The sequence below is a fragment of the Lissotriton vulgaris genome, chromosome 7 (assembly GCF_964263255.1).
Source record: "Lissotriton vulgaris chromosome 7, aLisVul1.2, whole genome shotgun sequence".
NCBI classification, from domain to species: domain Eukaryota; kingdom Metazoa; phylum Chordata; class Amphibia; order Caudata; family Salamandridae; genus Lissotriton; species Lissotriton vulgaris.
This window is the reverse complement of record NC_141695.1, coordinates 85,955,698-85,979,742: the sequence shown is the minus strand read 5'-3', so window position 1 is coordinate 85,979,742 and position 24,045 is coordinate 85,955,698. Positions and strand designations below refer to the sequence as shown.

Sequence of the window (24,045 nt, the reverse complement as noted above, 5' to 3'; positions counted from 1 at the left end):
TCTGCAGAACTTTCAACCCAGACCTAAAACGTAACTTTAAAAAACTAACTATTCACACTAACATAAATATTTTTCAATAAACTAATTATCAGTAATTGAAAATTGATTTTCCTAAATTAAAATTGATTCCCACAATATACCCACACAAAACATTCCTAAAATTTAACTTAACCCAAATATAATTACACACTTAACATTTAATATTTATCAATTTAAAAATTAATTAGAATTTATTTAAAATTAATTTGCTGCTCACCCTATACCCCTACAAACCCACAACCCACTCCTCAAGTAACAGAATTATCAATTCAATAATTATTAATAATGAAAAACGAAATATGTATTACTTATAATTAATTTACTTCCCACACTGTATGCATATAAACCCCCCAACAAAACATAAAATAAGAAAAAAATATTTACACAATTAACATAGTTAATTATCAATTTAATAAAAAATATTGATTAACTACTAATTATTTATTAATTCATTGAAATTAAATTACTTCCCATCGTGTACCCTATAAAACCTACAACTCATTCATAAAATGGTAATAAAAAAATATTTGCACAATTAACATAATGAATTACCAATTAAATAAATAATATTAACTTAAAATGAATTATTCATTTATTATAATAAAATTACTTCCCACCCTGCACCCATATAACCTCACAATCCGCTACATTAATAAAAATCTCAAAAAAGAATTACATTAAATGTCATATCTACTAAAAATGTAACAACTATATTAAAAAAAATAAACAATAAATATACAAAAAATATGCATCATATACATTTAAGATATATAACAACAATAAAAAAAAATATCATAAAGAACTATGGGACTGAATACAATGTCAGGCTGATGCAACCGTATCGGTCAGGAACCGCCCGAACATAGGTCAGCTTTCCGACCTCGCAACTTGGATGCCAGTAGGAAACATACATTTCATTATGGCAGCTTGTGCGTCAAGCAGAAAAGGCCTGCAGCACAAGCATCCACAGGGAAATGGATGTTTGTAAACATCCCTGCACCGTGTCACAGCCTCAAGGTGCAGGGATGTTTACAAACATTCATTGGGATGTTTAGGAGGCACATGGTGCCCCCTAGGCCCACAGCTAAGGGCCATGGGGGAATGGGCCTTGCTAAGGGCCCCCAAAGTCATTTGCCGTCAGGCTTTCCATGTCAGAAAAGGCCGACATGTAACGTCTGTAGGAAATAACATCATAATCCTGACAGCGAAGCCACAGTCATAAGGGGATTATGGTGTCTCCCTCCACCCTATGCCTCCACCGGCTGCATTGTGATGTGGCGGGCAGACCACAGGGGCAATTGTTAGTCAGTCAGACAGTGCTATCGCTGTTGAACCCCCACCAACAACGTAACCAACCCTTATATTTTTGAGAGCGATATAAATGACTTTGATATTTTAAAAAGCGATATTACTTACCTACAATAGATATTCTTGGCAATGATATTCTTGTAGACGATATTCCAATATCACAATATTTTGGCGACGATATTTTGATACAGGGATATTTTCATTTCAATATTTTGTCTGAATACCATCGGGAGAGTAGTCCCGAGGCGACAGTTGCATGGGAAGGTAAGTGGTTTCATTTATTTACCCACAAGCCCACACTCCCACCTCCCGTTCACGTTGTCTCACTGCTTCCATGTTTAGTGAACCGCCACTGAAATCAAGTATGTTTGGTGCCCCAGGCAAAGTATGTTATTGCTGCAGAAGCATTCCCCTTCTATCCTCTCATTAAAATGAACTGTCACTCTTATGTATCTGTCTTTTCTGATAAGAACAGCTGTAAGTTGTGAGCCTCTCGTTTCTTTATAATTGTAACTCTTTTCTTTGTGTCAAGTCAAGTCAAGTCAAAGATTTATATAGCGCGCTACATACCCGGAGGGTCTCAAGGCGCTTGAAGAAGGGTGGGGAATTACTTGTCGAATATCCAGGTTTTAAGTTGCTTTCTGAATGCTAGGTGGTTCTGAGTGAGACGAAGGTGAGTGGGGAGTGAGTTCCAGGTTTTAGCTGCGAGGTAGGAGAAGGATCTACCTCCCATGGTGGTTTTATTGATGCGAGGTACAGTAGCAAGCGCTTGGTTGGAGGATCGTAGTTGGCGGGAGGGGATGTAGAAGGAAAGTCGTGTGTTGAGGCATTCGGGTCCAAGTTCGTAAAGTGCTTTGTGTGCGTGGGTTAGGAGGCGGAAAGTAATCCTCTTATTGACGGGGAGCCAGTGGAGGTTTTTCAGGTGATTAGAGATGTGGTCTTTACGTGGGATGTCTAGTATGAGTCTGGCTGATGCGTTCTGGATGCGTTGGAGTTTATTCTGGAGTTTTGCAGTGATACCGGCGTATAGGGTGTTTCTGTAGTCCAGGCGGCTGGTGACCAGTGCATGGGTGACCGTTTTTCTGGTTTCGGTGGGGATCCAGCGAAATGTTTTTTTGAGCATGCGAAGAATGTTGAAGCAAGATGATGAAACGGCGTTGACTTGTCTGTTCATAGAGAGTGAGGAGTCCAGGATGACGCCCAGGTTCCGTGCGTGGTCCGTCGGGATGGGTGCTTTTCCAAGGGCCTCTGGCCACCAAGAGTCATCCCAGGCGGAGGGGGAGGTACCTAAGATAAGGACTTCTGTTTTGTCTGAGTTAAGTTTCAGACGGCTGTGCTTCATCCACTCGGCTACATCTTTCATTCCTTCATGTAGGTTGGTTTTGGCGGTGTTAGGGTCTTTGGTGAGTGATAGGATCAGTTGAGTGTCATCAGCGTAGGAGATGATGTTGAGGTTGTGTTGGCGTGCGATGGCCGAGAGGGGGCTCATGTATACGTTGAAGAGGGTGGGACTGAGTGAGGACCCTTGTGGTACGCCGCAGATGACTTCAGTGGCCTCTGAGTGGAATGGTGGGAGGCGGACTCTCTGGGTTCTTCCGGTGAGGAACGAGGTGATCCATTCCAGTGCTATTCCTTGGATTCCGATGTTGCTGAGGCGATGTAACAGGGTGCTATGACAGACTGTGTCGAAGGCTGCAGAGAGGTAGAGGAGGATGAGGGCGACTGTGTCTCCATTGTCCAGTAGAGCTCGAATGTCGTCTGTTGCTGCGATGAGTGCGGTCTCAGTGCTGTGTTTGGCTCGGAAGCCGGACTGTGAGGAGTTGAGGGATTTGTTGGTTTCGAGGAAGGCGGCGAGCTGGTTGTTGACAGCTTTCTCGATGACTTTGGCCGGGAATGGGAGGAGCGAGATGGGGCGGTAGTTTTTGAGTTCGGTGGGGTCAGCTGTGGGTTTTTTCAGAAGGGCGCTGAGTTCGGCGTGTTTCCAGCTTTCTGGGAAGGTGCCGGATTTGAGGGAGCAATTGATGACGTCTCGGAGGTGTGGTGCTATGATGGAGTCTGCTTTGTTGAAGATGTGGTGAGGGCAAGGGTCTGAGGGGGATCCAGAATGGATGGAGTTCATCAGACGAATGGTGTCCTCAGTGGAGATTGGGTTCCAGTCATTAAGGATGTTCAAGGGGGGTGAAGGTCCTGCAGAAGGTTGGGTGGGTTGGTCTCCGGGTCGGTTGTCGAAGCTGTTGTGGATGTCTGCGATTTTGTTGTGGAAGAACGAGGCTAGGGAGTCGCAGAGGGCTTGAGAGGGGGTGATGTCATTGGAGTTGGCTGAGGGGTTGGTAAATTCTTTGACGATGTTGAATAGTTCCTTGCTGTTGTGGGCGTTGTTGTCTAGTCGGTCTTTGAATGCGGCTTTCTTGGCAGATCGGATAAGTTGGTGGTGTATGCGGGTGGCGTTTTTGAAGGCGTCCCTGGTGCTGGTGTTTGGGTCTTTTTTCCAGGCCTTCTCGAGGGAGCGACAGAGTTTCTTTGATTTCTTAAGATCATCGTTGAACCAGGAGGCGTTTTTGCTGCCTATTTTGGTTTGACGTTTTTTCAGCGGTGCTAGGATGTCGGCGCTGTTGGATAGCCATTGGGTGAGGTTAATTGCTGCTTGGTCGGGGTTTGAGGAGTGGGTAGGGGGGTTTTGAAGAAGCGATGAGGAGATCTGGTCATTGGTGATTTTGTTCCAGTTTCTTCGCAGAGTAGGTTGAGGAAGGTTGTGAGTTGTGGTCTTATTGTAGGTAAAGTGTACGCAGCTGTGGTCCGTCCAATGGAGAATAGTGGTGTGACTGAAGGAGACATGTTTGCTGGAGGTGAAGATAGGGTCGAGTGTGTGACCTGCGATGTGGGTGGGCGTAGTGACAAGTTGTTTGAGTCCGAGGTTGGCGAGATTGTCCAGAAGGGAGGTGGCGTTGCTGTCATTGCTCTTTTCCAGGTGAAAGTTGAGGTCTCCCAGTAGAATGTATTCCTCGGAGGGGAGGGCGTGTGGGGTGATAAAGTCAGTGATAACGTCGCTGAATTGTGCGCGGGGTCCTGGAGGTCGGTAGAGGAGTGTGCCTCTGAGTGTGGTCTTGGGGTCGGTGCGGATCTGGAAGTGAAGGTGTTCGGCGCTGGCAAGGTTGACGTCTGAGCTGGTTGAGATGCGGATGGAGTTCTTATGGACGATAGCGATGCCTCCTCCTGTTTGGTCGGTGCGGTCCTTACGGATGATCTTGTAGCCTTCCGGGATGGCAATGGTGATGTCTGGGGCTGATGAGGCGTTCATCCATGTTTCTGTTAGGAAGGCGACGTCGGGAGAAGTGGTGTCTAGCAGGTTCCAGAGGGCGATGGCGTGTCTGTGGACTGAGCGGGTGTTGAGCAGGATGCATTTTAGGTGGTTGGAGTCAGATATCTGTTGTGCGATCGTGGATTAGGAGTTTATCTTGGTGCCGTCGAACTTGCAGGAGTAGCATGTGAAGGGTCCATGGGTGTGTCCAGGAGCGGCTTGGGCGCAGTTGGGGAGTCGGCCGGGGTTAAGGGCTAGGAGGGTGGAAGCATCGTATGTAATGCGGGAGGGCTGGGCATTGCATGGACCAGGGGGTCTGGCGCTGGGCGCGGCCTTGGCGCGGACGGGTGTAGACGGGCTTACCTTTGGCGCACCTTCGGCGCGGCCGCAGCACGTGGACGCTGAGCGTTGGGACATCTGACATAAATGGAGAGTGGAGTGGGGCAGAGGAAGGGAGGAGCAGCTGGGGAGGCGGGTGCGGGGTGGAGAGGAGGGGCTTGCTCGAAAGCACAACAAACAAAATGGCAGTAGAGGAAAATACGAGCTGGGCGAGCTTGGGGCCAAAAAGTGAATTAAGCAAAGGAGAGAAGGCACAGGTAAACGAACAGCAATATATACGGTAGAAGCCTAACAAAGCGAGCGCAGTGCAAAATGAAATATGCTAATGTTAGCAGTCAAATGCGGGCGGTTACAATGAGGACAAGCGCCGCGATGCAAGTAAAGAATAGCAGTGCTAATGAGAAGCGCTACGATACCAGACGGCAGTTTTCAATCAGGGAATCACTCAGAGGATTAGGATAGCGCTGAGGGAATCGGCAGAGAGCGAGTGAGCGGCCGCCTCTTACAGCGTAAGGGAGGTCACAGCGCTTCAATCTACGGGGCAGTTGTAATCAATCCTTGGAAGGGAGGAGCAGCTGGGGAGGCGGGTGCGGGGTGGAGAGGAGGGGCTTGCTCGAAAGCACAACAAACAAAATGGCAGTAGAGGAAAATACGAGCTGGGCGAGCTTGGGGCCAAAAAGTGAATTAAGCAAAGGAGAGAAGGCACAGGTAAACAAACAGCAATATATACGGTAGAAGCCTAACAAAGCGAGCGCAGTGCAAAATGAAATAAGCTAATGTTAGCAGTCAAATGCGGGCGGTTACAATGAGGACAAGCGCTGCGATGCAAGTAAAGAATAGCAGTGCTAATGAGAAACGCTACGATACCAGCCGGCAGTTTTCAATCAGGGAATCACTCAGAGGATGAGGATAGCGCTGAGGGAATCGGCAGAGAGCGAGTGAGCGGCCGCCTCTTACAGCTTTATTTCTCATGTGCTCTGTTGTTAATATTGTTTCTCCTATAGTAACTACATGCTGATGTAAATGTATGTTGTTATTGTTAATAACTGATGCGAATTAACAAGAATACACCCTGTAGTGTGAAATGGTGGATGGGAAGGGTAATACTCCCCTGCAATCAACAGCTGGTACAGGGGATTGTGGCCGCTGGATAATGGTGTGTACGGGAGGTATACAGGGTGCTGAGGAAGTAACCATGAAAAATTTGTTTGCGGGGGGCATGTTACAATATTGATAAATATTTTACTAATAACTCCAATATTTAGGACATTTTTTTTTATGATATCCAGGCTGAGATATTCTGCTACCATACTGACTTCTGGCCAAGCAGCAGTGGAGACTTCAGGGTGGGTGCGGAACAAGTTATAGCTTTGCAAGTGTGTGGCTCCCATCAGATAACTGGGACCCACTGCTTCCTGACACCACTTCCACTGTTGCCCTAAGCAGCCACCCTGTGGCTATAGAATCAGTTAGTTTCCAACTGCTACAAAGGGCCACAGATTTTGCTTCCCATTTTCTCCTTCTTGAGGAGCTTCATTCTGTTGCTGTTCCAAAAATAACAAAGTTGCAAATCTTTTGTTTAAGAATGTATGCAGGGCCAGGAATGAGACAAGAAGTGACCTCACTCTCTCCAAAAGCACCTTTCGAAATAGAATAGTCTCATTCCTTAGACTATTCAATGGGGCCCAACCAAGTAAAAATTCCTTGATAAAACTAAATGGAAAATTACTACATGTTAATTTCTAATGTCTGAAAATCACTACAGGTTCCACTCTCTGTCTGAACATTATTGTAGGGTCAACAGGTTAACTCATGGTTGAACCTTACTGCTTTCCGGACACCCCTGCACGATATGAAGTCCTATAGTCATGCTAGCGCACAGTGACACTCAAAGCCCCCCTAGTCCTTCACAAGGAGTGAATAGTTTCTGGTAACCACTGAACATGACAACCCTAAACCCTTAGGGATTGGGGATACAGTACATTACTTTTTGCTTAGTCTCTCACACTCACTTGTCCTCAGAGAGATGCACAGATTAAACGATGGAGCATTTTGAATAAGTATTTATTGAACCTGCGTCCTTCTAGTGTAAAACATATGTGCTGCAGGAACCATTAGAAAGAAGCAAATGTATAGGATTACGAGCACAGAAAGAGTAAATAGTAAATAGATTTCTACCATAGCGCTAAAGCAGTGGATATATGAAGGCATATCAAACAGTAATCTTTACGTACTCCTACTAATGCTGACCCAATCTAAGTATACCTAGATGTACATGGCATGTATATACATATAAAGCATCTATGTGGGTGTATGAAGCCAAGAATCCCCTAGGAGAAAGCCAACCTTATTACCTTGCGGAGTGAATGAAGGACCCCTTCTTGTCTTTGAGTAGTACACCCCCGCAAGGGATATCAAACCATGTTAATGATTCAGCATGCAGGACACTGTGTCAGCATGGTAGTGTCTCCTCTGTAAGCCCAGTGATGGTGTTCTTCTTCTATACAAAAAAGGTACCCAAAGGGGTTCTACCTTGATTGATATATTATGGTTGCAGTTATGCAAATCAACCTGAATCAATTGTAACTGTCCACAACAGACTCGTCATTCAAGGATGACGATTATGTTGACAGAGTGTGCAGAGATTAAGATATGATACCGAGAATCCTCATGCATAACAGTCAGTCAGTCAGTCAGGATATCTTTATTTCGACTTATTACAAGTCATACAAAGAAAACATAAACGATAAACAGTAAGACATAACATAGGATACATATGCCCATACATACATAGCCCAGCATATTCATAAAACATTAAAACTACCAATAAAAAGTTAAATACTATTCACATGTTAAGACACTTTAAAAATTACTAAGGCGAGTTGTGACCGGCAGCTTTTGCCCTAGCTGCGGCAACTAGAAAATTCGCAATGCAAAAGGTGGTGCGGGGGTTTGGCAAAAGCTGTAAATAGAGCAAGGCAGGACGGACCTGGATAAAGCCTGCTTCTTTCAGGACAGGGAGTAGATATTTTTTCCTCTGCTCCTGGAAGAAGCTACAGAACATGACGAAATGCAGTGTGTCCTGCACCGAAAAGTCGTCGCATCTGCAAGGTGGGGCTTCATCTGGCTTCTGCCATCCCTTATATGAACCAAGATAATAATGTATCAGGTTAAACCTGAACTTGGTTAGCAGAAACCTGTGGTAGGGAACGGTTACAAAAATAAGATAGGATGCAATAGAAGGGGCGCTAACCAAAAGGTCATGAGACCTAACTGATGGCTTCAGTAGTTCTATATCCTCACGCTGCGCTTCCTTCCTATTCATAAAGGCCTTCTTAATGTAACCTATGTCTTCCACCCTGATTGTATCTGGGCATAAAAAGAGCTCAGGGCGGCCCAGGTCGGTAAAAGATTTGATTAGATATGCCAACCATGGGATACTGCTATGCTTATCTAACGATAAAACATCCTTCAAAATTGTATGGTTTAATGGGAGGTCTTCGTTTAACCATAGTTTCAACCATAGGGTCAGGGGTGCTAAGTTCAGTAGGTCGGACAAGTATGGTAGGCCCACCTCTTGATGGATTGAGTATGTTGGGGTGCACTGAGGGACAGATAAAAGAGATCTAATAAATCTGTTTTCCGCTCTCTGAATGGGGTCAAGATTGACATAGCCCCACAGAGGCGAACCATAAAGTGCAATGGCCACTGGCTTACTCTTATAGATCTTTAAGAGAGCTTCCATAGGCCGAGCACCCAACTTGCCTGCGAATCCGAGGATTGCCGAGGAGGATCTGACTACCGCCAGCTTTTTAGCTTTTATCTGTGGTCCCCATGTACCCTTTTGATCAAATAAGACACCCAAGTATGGGAATGTTGTTACCATTGAGACGGGGACCCCACTACAGAAGAAAGATTTGTGCCTTTTTTTAGTACATTCACGCCCCATTACCATGGTATGAGATTTTAGCACATTCACCTTTAAGTCCAAATTGTTCATAAAAATGCCAAAAGCGTCCAAAAGAGTCTGAAGGCCAACACCAGTTCGAGCAATCAGCACGGCGTCGTCTGCGTACAGGAGTGCCGGAATTTGCACATCCCCTGCACGTGGAACGTCCGCTTTCAGGCTGCGCAAATGTGCCCCCAAGCCATTAATGTAGATGGTAAAAAGCGTCGGGGCTAGGATGCAGCCTTGGCGAACCCCCTTTAAAGATTTAAATAATGAGGTGCATCTGCCGTTATTTGACACTCGGACTGCTGCGAAGAGTTCCTGATGCATGGTGGCCATGAAGGAGACCAGGGCTTCTTCAATGCCCAACTCTAACAAAATCGCCCATAGTTTTGATCTATTAACAAGATCGAACGCTGATGACAGGTCCATAAAGGCAAGAAACACAGACCCCTCCTTGACTACGGTATACTTAGAGATAAGAAGATGCAAGTTAGTACATTGTTCGATGGTACCCTTTCTTTCTCTAAATCCGTATTGCAAGTCGGATAGGCCTCCACAGTCCTCGATGTTTTCCCTCAATCTGGCTAGCAGAACTCTGCCCAAGATTTTTATAGTTGAATCCAGTAGGGATATGGGCCTGTAGAATGCGGGGTCATCCCTGCTCCCTTTGTTTTTGAAAATAGGGACAATCGTGGATATGGCCCATGTAGCTGGCGCCGAGTTACCATTCACTGCGTTAAACAAGTTTGTCATAACCTCGGCCCATAGCTTAGGAGAGAACATGAAGAAGTCGGCCGGGACCCCATCCGGACCAGGTGCCTTGTGTTTAGTTGTATCCAGGAGTGCTTTTTCGACTTCTTGTGGGTTGAAGATAATGGGTTGTACATTGCTAATAGTCATCTGGACCTTTTTACTGCCGTCGTCATCATTCCCCCCATAAACATTTTTGAAGAAGGCAAGCCATGTTTCGTCATCGATTACACAGTCCATAGGTGCATTGTTATCTTCTGCAAAAAGTGGTTGCCTTAAAATCTCCCAGAATCTCCTGCTATCCTTTAGTACAGCCACGGAGAGGAGATTGTCCCAAGTTTCGCGTTTGATTGCGTCTTTACGATTTTTTATGGTCACTTTGTAAGTCTTCCTTTTCCTGGAGATTTCGGCTCTATCCTTGGGAACAGATTTTAGTGCCGCTAGCAGTTCTCTATGTGCTTTCGAGCACTCGTGATCAAACCAGCGCTTATGGCCTTGTGCTCCCGGGGTGGTTTTTACTAGGAGTTCCTTGGAGACCTGTGTACAGATTGCCTCATATGCTTCAACTATGGTATGCCCTTGTGTGTCCGGGTTTCTACAAAGATCAACTTGGACTTTAATTTTGGGAAAACATTTATTATAGAAATCAGCCGGTATCACTTTGGCCCACTTCACTCGTCTATTTTGATCAGTGGTCCTCAAAGGGTGTGCCGCTTTTTCCGTTGCTGGGGGTGCCCCCATGTAGGCGCCCCAGGCCACTTCTAAGAGGACCGGGTTGTGGTCGCTGAAGTGAGTTGGTACAGTGACATAGGACATAGTCGATCTTAGGATTCCCCGGGTTACAAAGATGTAGTCAATCACTGTGCCATATAGAGTGCCGGTGAAAGTTGGAGTTCTTAGGGCGCAGTCGGGTTCAATTAAATCAAAGTTGGCCAAAAGTTCCTCCAACTCCTGTCCCTCTGCAGAATGTTCAAAATGAGGGCCCTGTATTGCTGTGTCTTCCGCATCCTTTGCATCACTACCTTTGCAAGCTAATTCACACAAATGAATGTTAAAATCGCCTAATAAAATTAACTCATAAACAAAATTATTATCCTGAAGTACTATATTTAAGATAGTGTCTAGGCTTGCGATATTACGGCCATTATAATCGCTATTCCTAGAGTTATAAAAGTTTACATATAGAGACTTACACTCTTTGCTTATCACCCTCTCTATCATTAGGATATTGTCTGATTCAGAGCTTATCTGCCTATAACTGCCTTTTAGGGCCAGTGAGAACAGAATCGCCAAGCCCCCCTTGGCTCTACCCGCTCTACTCGGAACTGCAGGGTTAGTAAAACTAATGTACCCATCCCACCAAAGGTTATTCGATGTGTCCCAGGTTTCTTGCAGGGCAATTATGTGATACTTAGAAATAAAGCTTAGCCATGCATGATCCTGGCGTTTGGCGTTTAAGCCCGCCACATTCCAGCTCATTATCTTACAGTGGTTAGTGGGAGATCTTAGGTCTACTGGCGCATTTTCGTCTGCGCGATCGGCTATTGTTTGTTGCAATACCTGGCCGCCCCCTGTAGGTAATGGCTCGGGCTCCTCAGCCTGTTTTTGGACTGATTCTAGTTCGAGTCAGTCGCAGGAATTTAGGTCAGACAAGGGGGCAAATCTATTGCCGGTGCCGAATCCCCACACAAGGGGAGTGGCTGCCTGGGCCTGTCCAAATGGAGCCTGTCCAAATGGAGCTAGGTTCCACTGAAGTTGTGGAGTTATTGGATGTACCGGAAACTGATCGTTTCCCCACCAATGTTTAGGCCTTAGACCCCTAGTGTTATATTCGAAGTCCCTTGTACCAGAACCCCAAGCATTCCCTCTTGTCTCTTGTCCCAAAGTTGCCCTGATATTTAAATCATATGGGCGATAGGGTCTACCTGGCTCCCTATAGGCTGCTAATTGAGACCACTCGTTGTGGTGTCGGAGTCTAGGTCCCCCTCCCCATCTATCAACGTTGGAAGGTCTATTATAGGTTGGGGGTTTAGGTAAAGTGGTAAACCTATTTTTATCAAAAAAGAACTTGAGAGTAAGAGGAATTATGGAGCCACTACGTCGTTGAGGCGGGTAAATATTGTTTAAAATGTCTGGGAGGACCTCGGCGTTGCCAAAATTTAAGATGACGCAATCCCCTTGGAACTTTTTGGGCTTGTTGCCAATCCATGGGACCCTCCTTGACATAACAATATCGCCTGCCAGCTTATCATAGCCCTGATCTGTCATACGCATGTTGTTAGTTAACCAGTATAACGCTTTGTCTTTTAAGTCTTGGTTGGACTCTGCTTTGCCTTGCGATAAGACTGGGACGTTGGCCAGCACCAAGACAACCGGCGAAGCCTCCAAGATAAATTGGGCAGAAGTGTCCACTTGGAGTTCTTCCGCTATAGCAGCAGATGCACTAATGCTAGGGGCTGAATTGTCTACAGCCTGACCCTCTGTAAGTAATGGTGGTAGAGGTAGAGGTAGTGAGGATAATGGGGGCGGGGATAACTGTCCTTGCTGTATGGAATGCGGGCTGCTCTCATTAGTATTGGCTTCTGCGTTAATGGGTATTAAATTTGTGACGAGGGAAGATAAATTTCCGACCTCGTCTGCCAACTTACTATGTGCCTCTCCCAGTTTTTTTACCTCAGATGATAATTTGTCCAGTTTCCCTAGCATTGGTTTGATGATAGTCCTGATTTTAACATCAATCATATCCTGGATTCTATTAAATAGATCCTCATCGGTAGTGCTTCTTAACTCACTGTCAGTGACAGGATCGGGCTGTTTCCTTGCCCGAATCTGGGTTGGTGTAGCGACCTTCTTCCTGCTGGGATGTTTACCCCCACGTTTCGCAGTGGATTTCCGACAAGCTCTGACAGCCCTTGTGACAATTGGCGGTGAGTGAAGTGCTACTTCCGTGGCGTCTGTATGTTGGTTTGGATCGTTGATGATGTTGTCTGATAAATTGATCAGAACTTGGGTGTCTGATTGGGGGTAAGAGTCAGCATTATCCTCTGGGTCCAAATCTTGGGGGATTAGTATTTCTGGATACCCTGAAGAATTATCAGGCAGTAGTTCGGATGACTCAGGAATAACAGCGCTTGTTGATGGACTTACTAATGGCATAATGGGTGATTGACTCAGCCCCAAGGATTGCCTGCGCTTGTTGTTGATATCATTAACTACTTGCACAAGATAAGAATCCAGAGTGTTCACAGATTCCACTGGGACCGGAACCCGTTTTTTCCCCATACTTAGAATAGTAGCAATAGAAGACGCTAAAATCCCTACGTGGAATAACACCGTGTAGGTTGTGCAGCAGGAGAGGATATCAATAGCGTGGTAATAACACTCTGTAAAAACCTGCAAGTCACAAAGGGGTACAGTACCTTAGTTTGCGGAGAATGGTGTTAGGAGGGAGGCCTAGCCTGGCCTTTTCGTGCCTCAGAGGGCCCGCCCTTTGCCCGGGCTTCGCCCCGGGCGCTCCCGCGCGCGACTCGCGGGGCGAGAGGCACTCCGCTGTTAAATCGCGCCTCCGGGCGCTGGTGATGACGCTCCAGGTGCGCCGCTTGCCTCCGGGGCACCTGGGAAGTGTAGTCCCGCAAGTGGGAGAGCCTCGCTATCCCGGCCGTTGCCCTCACGGCGCTGGAAGGGTGAAATTGGCGCCACAAACTGCCGTTTTCCGCTCGGCGTGTGTCTCTGTTAAGAGGTGAGCCCCCACTGAGCGCTCGGCGCTCCGCTGTTAAATCGCGCCTCCGGGCGCTGGTGATGACGCTCCAGGTGCGCCGCTTGCCTCCGGGGCACCTGGGAAGTGTAGTCCCGCAAGTGGGAGAGCCTCGCTATCCCGGCCGTTGCCCTCACGGCGCTGGAAGGGTGAAATTGGCGCCACAAACTGCCGTTTTCCGCTCGGCGTGTGTCTCTGTTAAGAGGTGAGCCCCCACTGAGCGCTCGGCGCTCCGCTGTTAAATCGCGCCTCCGGGCGCTGGTGATGACGCTCCAGGTGCGCCGCTTGCCTCCGGGGCACCTGGGAAGTGTAGTCCCGCAAGTGGGAGAGCCTCGCTATCCCGGCCGTTGCCCTCACGGCGCTGGAAGGGTGAAATTGGCGCCACAAACTGCCGTTTTCCGCTCGGCGTGTGTCTCTGTTAAGAGGTGAGCCCCCACTGAGCGCTCGGCGCTCCGCTGTTAAATCGCGCCTCCGGGCGCTGGTGATGACGCTCCAGGTGCGCCGCTTGCCTCCGGGGCACCTGGGAAGTGTAGTCCCGCAAGTGGGAGAGCCTCGCTATCCCGGCCGTTGCCCTCACGGCGCTGGAAGGGTGAAATTGGCGCCACAAACTGCCGTTTTCCGCTCGGCGTGTGTCTCTGTTAAGAGGTGAGCCCCTGCATAACAAATAGGAGAAATTTTCAGAGAAAAACACACAACATTTGTTCATCTCATAACTTGGCAAAATGTCAGCGCCAAACCATTTATATAGGGAAAGGTAGGACGAATGTAGGTGAAATGTCGCCTTACTATATAGGCCTAACTTATAAAGTATAACATCCACTCCACATCCGAAGGACGTTAAGGTCATATGATGCTAAAACAATCTTTTTAAAAGCATAAACGGCTAAAAACATCTAAAAACATTACGTGTTAGAAGGTGCTAAGAGAACAAGGATGTCTGAAAAAAAATTAAGCTCTCAAAAATTCACTAAGGGGTCGATTCCGATGTCGGTGAGAAAGCCCTCTGGCCGACTCCATCCCGTAGAGCTTTCCGAGCGACTCGCACTTGGTGGCTTCGAACGACCAAGTACGATGCAGTAGAGAACTTACGGAGGCGGGTCACTTGGAGTCCTATTGAAGTAAAGGGGAGGCCTGTTGTATGCCTCTTGCATAGGCTCCCATAGCAAAAAAGATAGGTCGCGGTAAAGGGGGCCCCCTGTCTTTGGAATGCCTCGGCGCCGGTGGCGCCATGTATGCATGTGTATGCATGTGTAGGAGGGACCCTTGGTTCCACCCCGTAACGGATTCGTAGGGTCCCGGGTGAAGGGGGGACCCTGCCTGCCCCCGAAGTCCACTTCTCGAAGCATTATGGAGTTGGAGGCTCCGAGTTGGTCCGGCTGCTCGACGTGCGCATTGTACTTGGTTGGCCAGATATTGGGCCCATTACGGTGCACATCGGTAAAGTCGGAGTCACCCAGATGGCATCACTGATGGGTATGGGTCGTTCAGAGTGCAAGGCTATCCTCACATTATACTTGCTCACTCGTTAAGCGGTCGGAGTTGACTGGAAATCGTGCTTACAAAATGAAGTCGCTTCTCACGGATGCCGCCTGGAGCCCCTCCGACTGACATCGGAATCAACCCCTAGGAGTCAATATATGATTAGCCTCAATGAGGACATCAAAAGCCATGGTGCTCAGTGCAGAGCAGAAAAATAAAACAAAGCTATATTTTCATTCCAATTTAGATATTTTTGAGACATCACTGTCACTCGCGTTCGCAGATAATGGTTTCTCCAACACCTTGTGTATCAGGTCAATTGAAAAACATGTTCCAGTTCCCACAGCAGCCACTAAGGAAGCACCTGATACCTGCATACCCATTGCAGAGCCGTTATCCATTCCACTAGGAGCTGAAGAATTCCGTTGAGGTTCGAAAAATGCCATTATGAACATGGGAATACGCTGGGGATATCGATACCCATGGGCCTTTAAGGGGTCAAGGAGTACATCTATGTCCAGTGACACAACCAATTGAAGTGTCAGAAACCTATCCAACATGCAGAAGAGGCAGTGGAACACAGGCAAGATGCAGGTAAATCATGCCGGCCTGAACAATAGGAGCCAATGCTCACTTAGCCCCCGAAGCCGAGGTGGGTCCCAGATGGAGCACCATGTGCTCACGAAAGTGTTGTACCGGCAGGGCTCTTGGGACTGAGACGTCCATTGAGAAGCAGATAGATTGAAATCAGGATGCCCACTACAAGTAGTAGGACCAGCGGAAGCCCTCTAAAAACACTTCATAATACGGAGTGTATCAAGGATGTAATGACTACGAAAGTAGTCTGAAATGCGCTAACCAGTCCAAAGCCTATACGTTCAAATTCGTTTATGATCCCCCTCTTATCAGACATGTTAAAGATACAATGAACCATTTCCCCGAAAGTTCGTATGGACTAGAGCTTTTATCTCAGATGAAGACCTTGGAACCTAGAGGTCAAAAGTCTCTCTGGCTGAGGTTAAGGCCACATCCTTCTGAAAAAAGCATGATTTCAGTATGCTCAGAGAGTAAAACCGTATAAAGGAAACATTCAGCAAAGTCCATAGTGGTGCCTCCCCAAATGTGTGGGCCGGTGGAAACAATACTTGCATACAACAAGTAACCCTGGAACTTGCTATGACTAGAAATGCGATGCCTGGTACCATTCCACACGGCGGCCTGGATCATCCAGCATTTAGTAACTCCCATTCGAGAGTAACTCAAACACTGGATGAATCACTGCAGCTGGATGAGCCCTCCAAAAAGCAGGACAAGTTTGCAACTGAACTATTACAAGTTCTGTGAAGTGTTACCTCTCTGCACATCAAAGATCCAATAAATGCATTTTCACAGATTGAACAACTGAGAAAAACTTCAGTGTCCTCATTCCTACATCAAATCTTTACGGCAGTTCCCAGTACTCATGAATGAACCCCTCACCCAATGCCTCATAACTGCCTACCTAATGGTGCTGGAGCAGTATTGAAATTGGAAGGTCATGACTGGCAGTGTAAAATAGCCATGGATTAAGCATTCTGTGGAGGGGACTCAGCCACAGAAAAAGGTCACATTTTTCAATCTGCAACGTAATGTATTTTGCATCTCTTTGTGCCATAACCCTCTGTCTGTTCATTAGATTGTATGCAGCAAACATGGAAATGCTGTTAATGTAATGCCGGGGCATGTGGCTAGAACGCAAGGATTGTAGAGCTATGTCGATCATCCATGTTGTAAAATAGACAAATCTTATTTCATTATATTGATAGCAGAAGACACAATGTAGCCCAGTGAATACATTCTGGAGGAGAAAGTGGTCATGCCATTGTGAACCACAGCCAAAGCCATTTCTAGGTTAACCATATCTATTTCAAGCAATCTCTCAGCAGCTTCCTATTGGGAGATCTTCGGTATTTCATTGTAAATGGCATATATGATGCTCATACGACCTGGCTTCAGGGGACCTAACAAAACATCCTTAAGATCCATGTTGGCTGATAGCAGGGACAAGTGTTGTTTCACCTGAGACAATGTCAAGGTTTTTAGCCACTCAAGCCATAAATTCCCGACACTGTAAGATGTCACCACCCCAAGTGTTCTGACTGTACATAGCGTGGGTCAGTCCTATGGATACTAAACCCTTTGGTGGTAACCCTTAATCTTGACTGGCAACTATTTGTGTCTATAGGTCAAATCAGCCATCCCTTCCAATTGGGGTCAGAAGAATTATACGAACCAATATGCATCAGGGCATCTAGTGTATCCTCACTGTATGATGTATAATTTTTCCAACCCTCAAAGTGTGTAGGCGAGGGAATAAGAGGTTTATTCAAATCCTTAAACCTGGCTAGCACAAGACAGGAAGTCTGTTGCACAGTTGTGTTCAGGAAAATATTCTGAGTGTGTATGAGGCATACTTTAAACAAGTCCTCGGTTCCCTGAACCTGCCAATATTTAGTCCCCCGGACAGATTTTGTCTTTTGTGTACCTCCAGAAGATGAAACCCTGTAAAGACAGCTGGGAAATGAAAGAATCAGAGGATATCAGCTTGGTGTTAGTCAGCATATTTTTCAGTGCAGATGTTGGTGCCAGCCCATAACAATGAGTATTAAACCCAGAAAAATAAGAAATCATCTATGCAAACGTATAACAACCTACCTTTTTGGTGGTGTCAGGTAATGTTACCATTGATGATGAATGAAAACATTTCATAGGATACTTGCTTTGTAACAAAAATGATCACCATAATGCTGATAACAAAAAACTGTGTCAAAATTAGATTTTTAATCATACAATTCATTGCGTGCAAATGAGGCATAATGTTCTAAATTAGACATCATAGTGCAAACAGTTTCAATGTCCCAGTCATCAAAGATTGTATCAGACGTAATTAAATCATTCAAAGTAAATTTTAAAGTTATGTGGAATATTTAAAAGTTCGGTAGGACCATACACATCAAAGGAAACCCTACCCCATACTATTTCCTCAGGAACTAGAACTGCTGTAATGTTCACTAAGGACAAGTCTCTTTTTTCATGGTATGATAATGTGTGTGGTTTCAAGACCAAGGTCACATGTTTTACTTCAGAGCATTCACGGAGGTTATGTGCTTTCAGGAGCAAGTAATAGACTGCTACCATACCAATCCAAAGCATTAGGAAAAGTACACCAATTGCCAGCCAGGGATAAACAAGGTAAGTCATTTTCAGCCAAAGGTAGAACCCACAAATTTGTGTCTTGAAGGGAACAGTTGGTTGCGGTGTCTCGGCCACACTTGGATCTGATGAAAAGTCATTACATTTGTTGAAATAGCCAGAAGCAATTTCATCTATCCTTGATAGTTCCGCAGGTTTTGTAGAACTGGTAGATGAATCCGTTCAGTTCAGTTCAGTTCAAAGACAAAGTTTATTTGGACTATACAGTCCTTAAACGTATAAAATCGTCATAAAACAGTACTTAAAATCACAATTCTACACAATAAACTGTAAAACATCATCAAAATTAATGAGTTAAAAAAATGTTTTGTTCCTTAACTTCCACCATTAAATATATCCTAAAACGTTCCATAGGTTAAAACAAAACTCATTATTGCGAGTATTTCAAATTACTTTAGCATGTTGCATGCACCCCCAGTGGGAGTGCATGCAACTTTAAATGCAACACCATGGTAGATGACTCATTTCAAGACATATTCATATAGACGTGGGTGTTTAGCCAAATTGAATTCTGTGTTTAATTTGTAATTTCATTTTATTCAATTTCAACAGGGACAAGCTGCATTCCACTGTTGATAACTCCTTCACTTCGCAGAGTTGAGCCATCAAAAGTTTTTAGTCTTTCCATCTGAGCTTCCTGTATGGTAGCGAGAGGAGATCGGTGGTTACCCAGGAGTCCACGTGGCCTACTGTTAAGAATCAGCCACATTGTGTGGTTAAATCGGATCGATTGAGACTAATCTCTTTTTTTTTACTGCCGGCAAGAGGCAGAAGAAGGTCAGTTCTTGTTCCTTCGACAGCGAGGACAGGTACAGGTGCCCTGTAGGATGGTCCAAATTCTTTCTTGTCCTCAATACGTTCTCTGACCAGATCCCCAACCTCCGGGATCCAGCAAGTCTTGCCGGAACAGCTTTCCCTTCTCCAGTGATGGTGTGTTTTAAGTGGGCATTGTTTTGTAATGCCCGGAATTCATTGAGTTCCTATAAAACAGCCAAATGATCATTGATATCAAATGTTTTTATATTCGTCACTGTGCTGCCACTATCAGCATCAGGTGTCCACATTCTTATCCCAAACTGGACCTCGTATGGGGGACGGCCTACCAGGGATTTTCTTGGCATGTTGTTTAGTGCCCTCTGGATCCCATGTAGGCGATTGACCGAACTGACACCCAGGCCTAATACCCAAGACATTAAGGATTGCTTTAGATCCCTGTTCTTCCTCTCCACAATTGAATTTCCCTTGAGATGATAAGGGGAGGAGTACTGCAAGGCCACACCCAAAATTCCCATGGCTTCCTTGTAAGCCCAAAAGCTAAACGCGGGACCATGCTAGGAATATAATGTGCCAATTCCGTATGTCCTTATGTAGACTCGCAAATCCTTTATAACAGTTTGGGTGTCAGCCGAGCGCTGAGGCCAAACCCACAGGTATCTAGAGCATGAATGTACCAAGATATATTTGTAAGCCCCGTCAAATTGTAAGGGGCTGCAGTGGTCCAAATAAACACATGCAAGAGTTCTGTCAGATATTAGTAGTGGTGTTTGAGGTGGGCGTGCTACGGTGAAACCCTTCATCTGCTAACAGATGTGGCACTTGAGAACAAAATTCTTGGTCTGTTTATTAAGACCTGGCCACCAATAAGGCTGCTTCAATAATGAAATTGTTGCAGTGAGCCCTGAGTGTGCAGACCCCAGACCTTTGTGCGCAGCCATAATTAAACCTAATCTGCGATCCATGTTTGATATTACTCTAACTCCCAGTCCTGGAATTTGAGCATATGGGATGTTTTGTGCATCCAACTTGTAGGAGTACTTGAGTGGAAAACCTTTTGGCAAGGCAGAGCTGTTATGCATAGCTTTGACAGTTATCATGATTGCCCCTTCTATCATAGTGCTGGAATGAGCGATTGTAGCAATGGCGACAGTAAGCACTGTCACCTTGGTGGTTTCATCAGCCGAAGAATTCCCTTCAACATGAATGCCAACACGCTGATGATTCAATGTGTGAATTACATCATCCTATGGCAAGCCTTCTTTCAGCTTCGCCAACTGTTCCCAGAGTAACTTGTGTTTGATTGTGCAAACTTTAGAATCTCTGAAGCCATTTTGACCCCAATAGTGAAGATAGAGATCGTATGACTGGACACCGTAAAACGAATCCCACACTATGAGTATGGGGAGTTCCCAATCTGTATTTTGCAGTGCCAATATCAGGGCTTTCAGCTCTGCCAGCTGAGTAATACCCTACTCTTGCAGCAAGCCAAGGTTTCCAGTTACGTTTTCCAACCAACTATTTGGGCCCCCTAGGTGCCTTCCAGCATCTTGTGGTTTATGGCTTGGCCGATATGAAAGCAAGGTCCTGGAATCTATTGGTGACCCTCGGTTTAGATGATTGAGGGTTATAGGCTAAGGAGACAGTGCACCAGCGTACAAGGAACCACTTGCTCAGTTATTTTTGCCACTTCAGCAATGACTTCCTGCCAGTATGGGTATGTGGTACAGGGTAGGGCAGCTCGAGAACATGTGCAGCATATCTACCCAGATGTCTCCACATCATGGACATCCCACGGCCTCCTTGTCAAAGTATCGGTTAATGAGTTCTGGGGTTAGGTATGCCCGATGAAGAACATGAAAGTTAATCAGCATGAATCAGGCATTCCTTGAAATTTTAGGGATTCTGTCCAATGTATTTTCCAAGTCCTTATTTTCCATAGGAATGCCCAAGCTGTTTTCTCATAGGTCCCTCAGTACTGTCAGGGGTTGGACAGGAGTCTTGTTGCTAGGAGCTTACTCAATAATTTAAAATCCAAATTAAGTATAGATAAGGGCCTGTAGGCCGCACAGTCTAAAGGTGATTTACCCGGTTTAAGCAGGGGGATTACTAGCACCTCTCACGTGGTACTGGAGAGGGTATTCAGACAGAATATCGAGTTGGAAATGTCGATTTACACAAATATTGAGTTGGAAATATTGTGACACAGAAATATAGACAGCAAGAATATCATGGTCAAGAATATTGACATTAAGGTAAGAAAAAATGTTTTCAAAAATATTGAATTAATTAATTTCATTTGCAAAAATATAGGGGCCGGATATGATGGCGGACGGACTAAAGTCCACCCGCCATCATAGTGGGGATCTCGACCGCCAGCCATGCATGCGGTGGTAACGCCACGGTCGAGGTCTGGATCCGCCCGCCATCCTAATCTGGTGGGCGATGAATCTTCGTTCGATGGCGGAGGAATCACCACCACACGGCTGGCGGTGGCGGACCTTCCGCCACCGTAATCGGCCCCAAATTTGTTTAAAATATTGATTTGTTAATTAGTGTTATGTATTTTAGTATATGTTTTAAATGTATTTGATATGTGTTTTTGTATAAGTATTGTTTATGTTTTTTAATATAGGTGTTTTTAGTAGTTATCAATTGTATTTTAATTTAATTTTGCATTTGTTAGTTCCGTAGCAGGTTGTGGGTTTATAGGGGAATAGGGGAATAGGGTAGGAAGTAATTTAATTATAATAAATGAATGAATATTTTTATTTATTAATAATTATTTAATTGAGGTTTTATAGTACTGAACTGGAGATTGCTTGGGCCTTGAGGTAACTGTCCACATACGCCATCCTGCTACCCTTGACTTGCTAACTGCCAAAGATGGTCATCTAAAGTAAGCCAGTGTACCCAAACACAACTTCTTTAAAAGTTTCCAAAAGGTTTTAAATTTACAGCTAGCCGTGACAGTGGCCAATATTTGCCTAGTTTTAAGTCAAAAGCTGTGATTTACGAATTGCTTGAATATTTATACTACCGGATCCCTCCAGTGGATTTTGTAGCTATGTGAGCCATTTTTGTGAATTAGTGTTGGAGTTTCTTAATGTGTTTCTTTCTTGTTCCACTGTGTTGGTACTACTAAATGTTTTGCACCTTTACTTTTGACAAGACCTGACTCCTCGAAGCCACAGCTTCCCAGGATTGAGCTAAAGTTTTCTCAAATGAGCCTGCCTGGACTCAAGATGGGTAGGCTAGTGTAGGACATGCTGAGGTCGCACAACCACACCATGTAAAACACCTTAATTCTCACAGACATTCACAAAGTGAAAGCTGCCCAAGGCAGTCAACTTCCACTATGTGAATACCAGCTGCAGGCAAATGCGAGTGTTTACAGGGAGAAAGGGGTCCCTATGATGTCCACTTGCAGCATGCTTATTTTATTCTGAATGCAGAACCTGTTCCTCACATAAATAGCAATTTTAGATTATGAATGCAGGGTTGAAGGTCTGCTTTCCCTTGTGGGGCTCCATCTCTGTACTCACATGCTTTTGCTTGGATTTTCAAAGGGATGCCAGCCTCAATTCATAAGGTAGATTCATCAAATCATTTTGAATGGTCATATTGTGCAATGATAGATCTGTATGTGTGTTGCAGCATGTGGTGCAGCACACACTTTAGGTTGAGTGGCAAAGCAATAGGTGTACATTGCCTGCTTTAAGACTTTACCTTTAGCACATTGGACCCTTGGCACTTCATTGTATTTGATTTGGGACTTTAACTTAACTGGTGTTTTAAGGTTACATCAGCAATGGTGGAGGACAAGATTTTTCAATAATTAAACCAAAAAAGGTTGCACTATGTAATTCTCTCATATGGGTAGTCAATTCTAAGTCATTTAGGATTTCTGTCTTGACACTATTTTCTCCTGGCTCTTTAATAACAGTCAATTTGAATGAGCTTCATTATGGCCAGCTAGGGTTGGTGAAATTTTAACATCCATCTTTTTTCTCCCAACGTTTTAGTTTTCCATACCATCTAATGCAACTACCTACGGCTGCGCATACATTCCACTGCCACAACTAGCTGAGAAAAATCATATCTATAAGGTAAATCTTTCTACTCCCTCAATATAGTGCATTGTCTATGAGACCCATCGGGAATCACTAAAAATGCTGGATGGAGTTGTGCTGGGAATGCAGACCACCATGTCTGTGTTTGCTTTTAGATAAAGCAAATTAAAAAAATATGCAGCCCATTTCCTTAAAGGAAAGCAGGATAGATTTTAAAAACAAAAATACATGCTTTCAATTTTTTTCTTTAAGAGTAGGCAGTGGTCCGTGGCATCACTACTTGCTCTTAAAAAACTTTTCCTCAACCATTTACAGAGGGCAAGTGGTCCCATGGGGATCCCTTCCCGTTTGCAACTGGATTACCACCTACTTGAAGTAGGCGGTAAAATGCACATGTTTTGTGACCACATTTTGGTCGCAAAACATTTTTATATAGCACTGTGATTCGGCATTAGGAAAAGACGCCCTTAACACGCCTCTTCCTAATAGCGACACAGTAACCCATTTTGTGATTCGGTAAAAGGTTACCAAAATGGAAATTCGGCCTTTGTAGATAGAAAAAGGCTTTATATTGGTCGCACATGACCCAATTCTGCAAATCAGGCCTTTGTGATCAAGAAAAAAGCTACACACTTGTGGCCTTTAGTGAAGTTCAGGACCATCTAGCAGGGACACTAGCAGAGTACAGAACAAGGTAAGGTGACAGGGAGGTAGTGGTCCTGTGCAGGGACAAAGGTTTTCCAGAGAAGAGGCTAGTATCTGGGAGCAAACAGGTAGTGAACAGGGAACTAGAATGTCTGCAGTGGAAACTATTACAATAACACAAGTGCAAATAACAGGAAGGTGAAACCAGGTAAACAGTAGACAAACTGTCAGCAATAATTGTGTATCTGCTCTGTGAAAGTGATCTCTCTGCGAAGTGAAAAATATGAGACATATAAACAAGGAGCAGAATAATTTTACATACTTCAAAGAGCCACTCAACATCTTCTATGGAGAAAAAGCCCTGAATGGTTCTCAGTGCCAA

At 45.1% G+C, this 24,045-nt stretch overlaps 1 protein-coding gene across 1 annotated transcript in view; it reads left to right on the top strand.

Annotated features, from left to right (window-relative positions):
• Nucleotides 1-24,045, top strand: part of LOC147700848 (putative DBH-like monooxygenase protein 2) — a 477,613-nt gene that overhangs the window by 48,683 nt on the left and 404,885 nt on the right. The window contains exon 4 of the mRNA XM_086929749.1: nucleotides 22,971-23,054. Coding sequence (XP_086785875.1) covers nucleotides 22,971-23,054 — 84 coding nt within the window. The remainder of the gene's footprint in view (nucleotides 1-22,970; nucleotides 23,055-24,045) is intronic.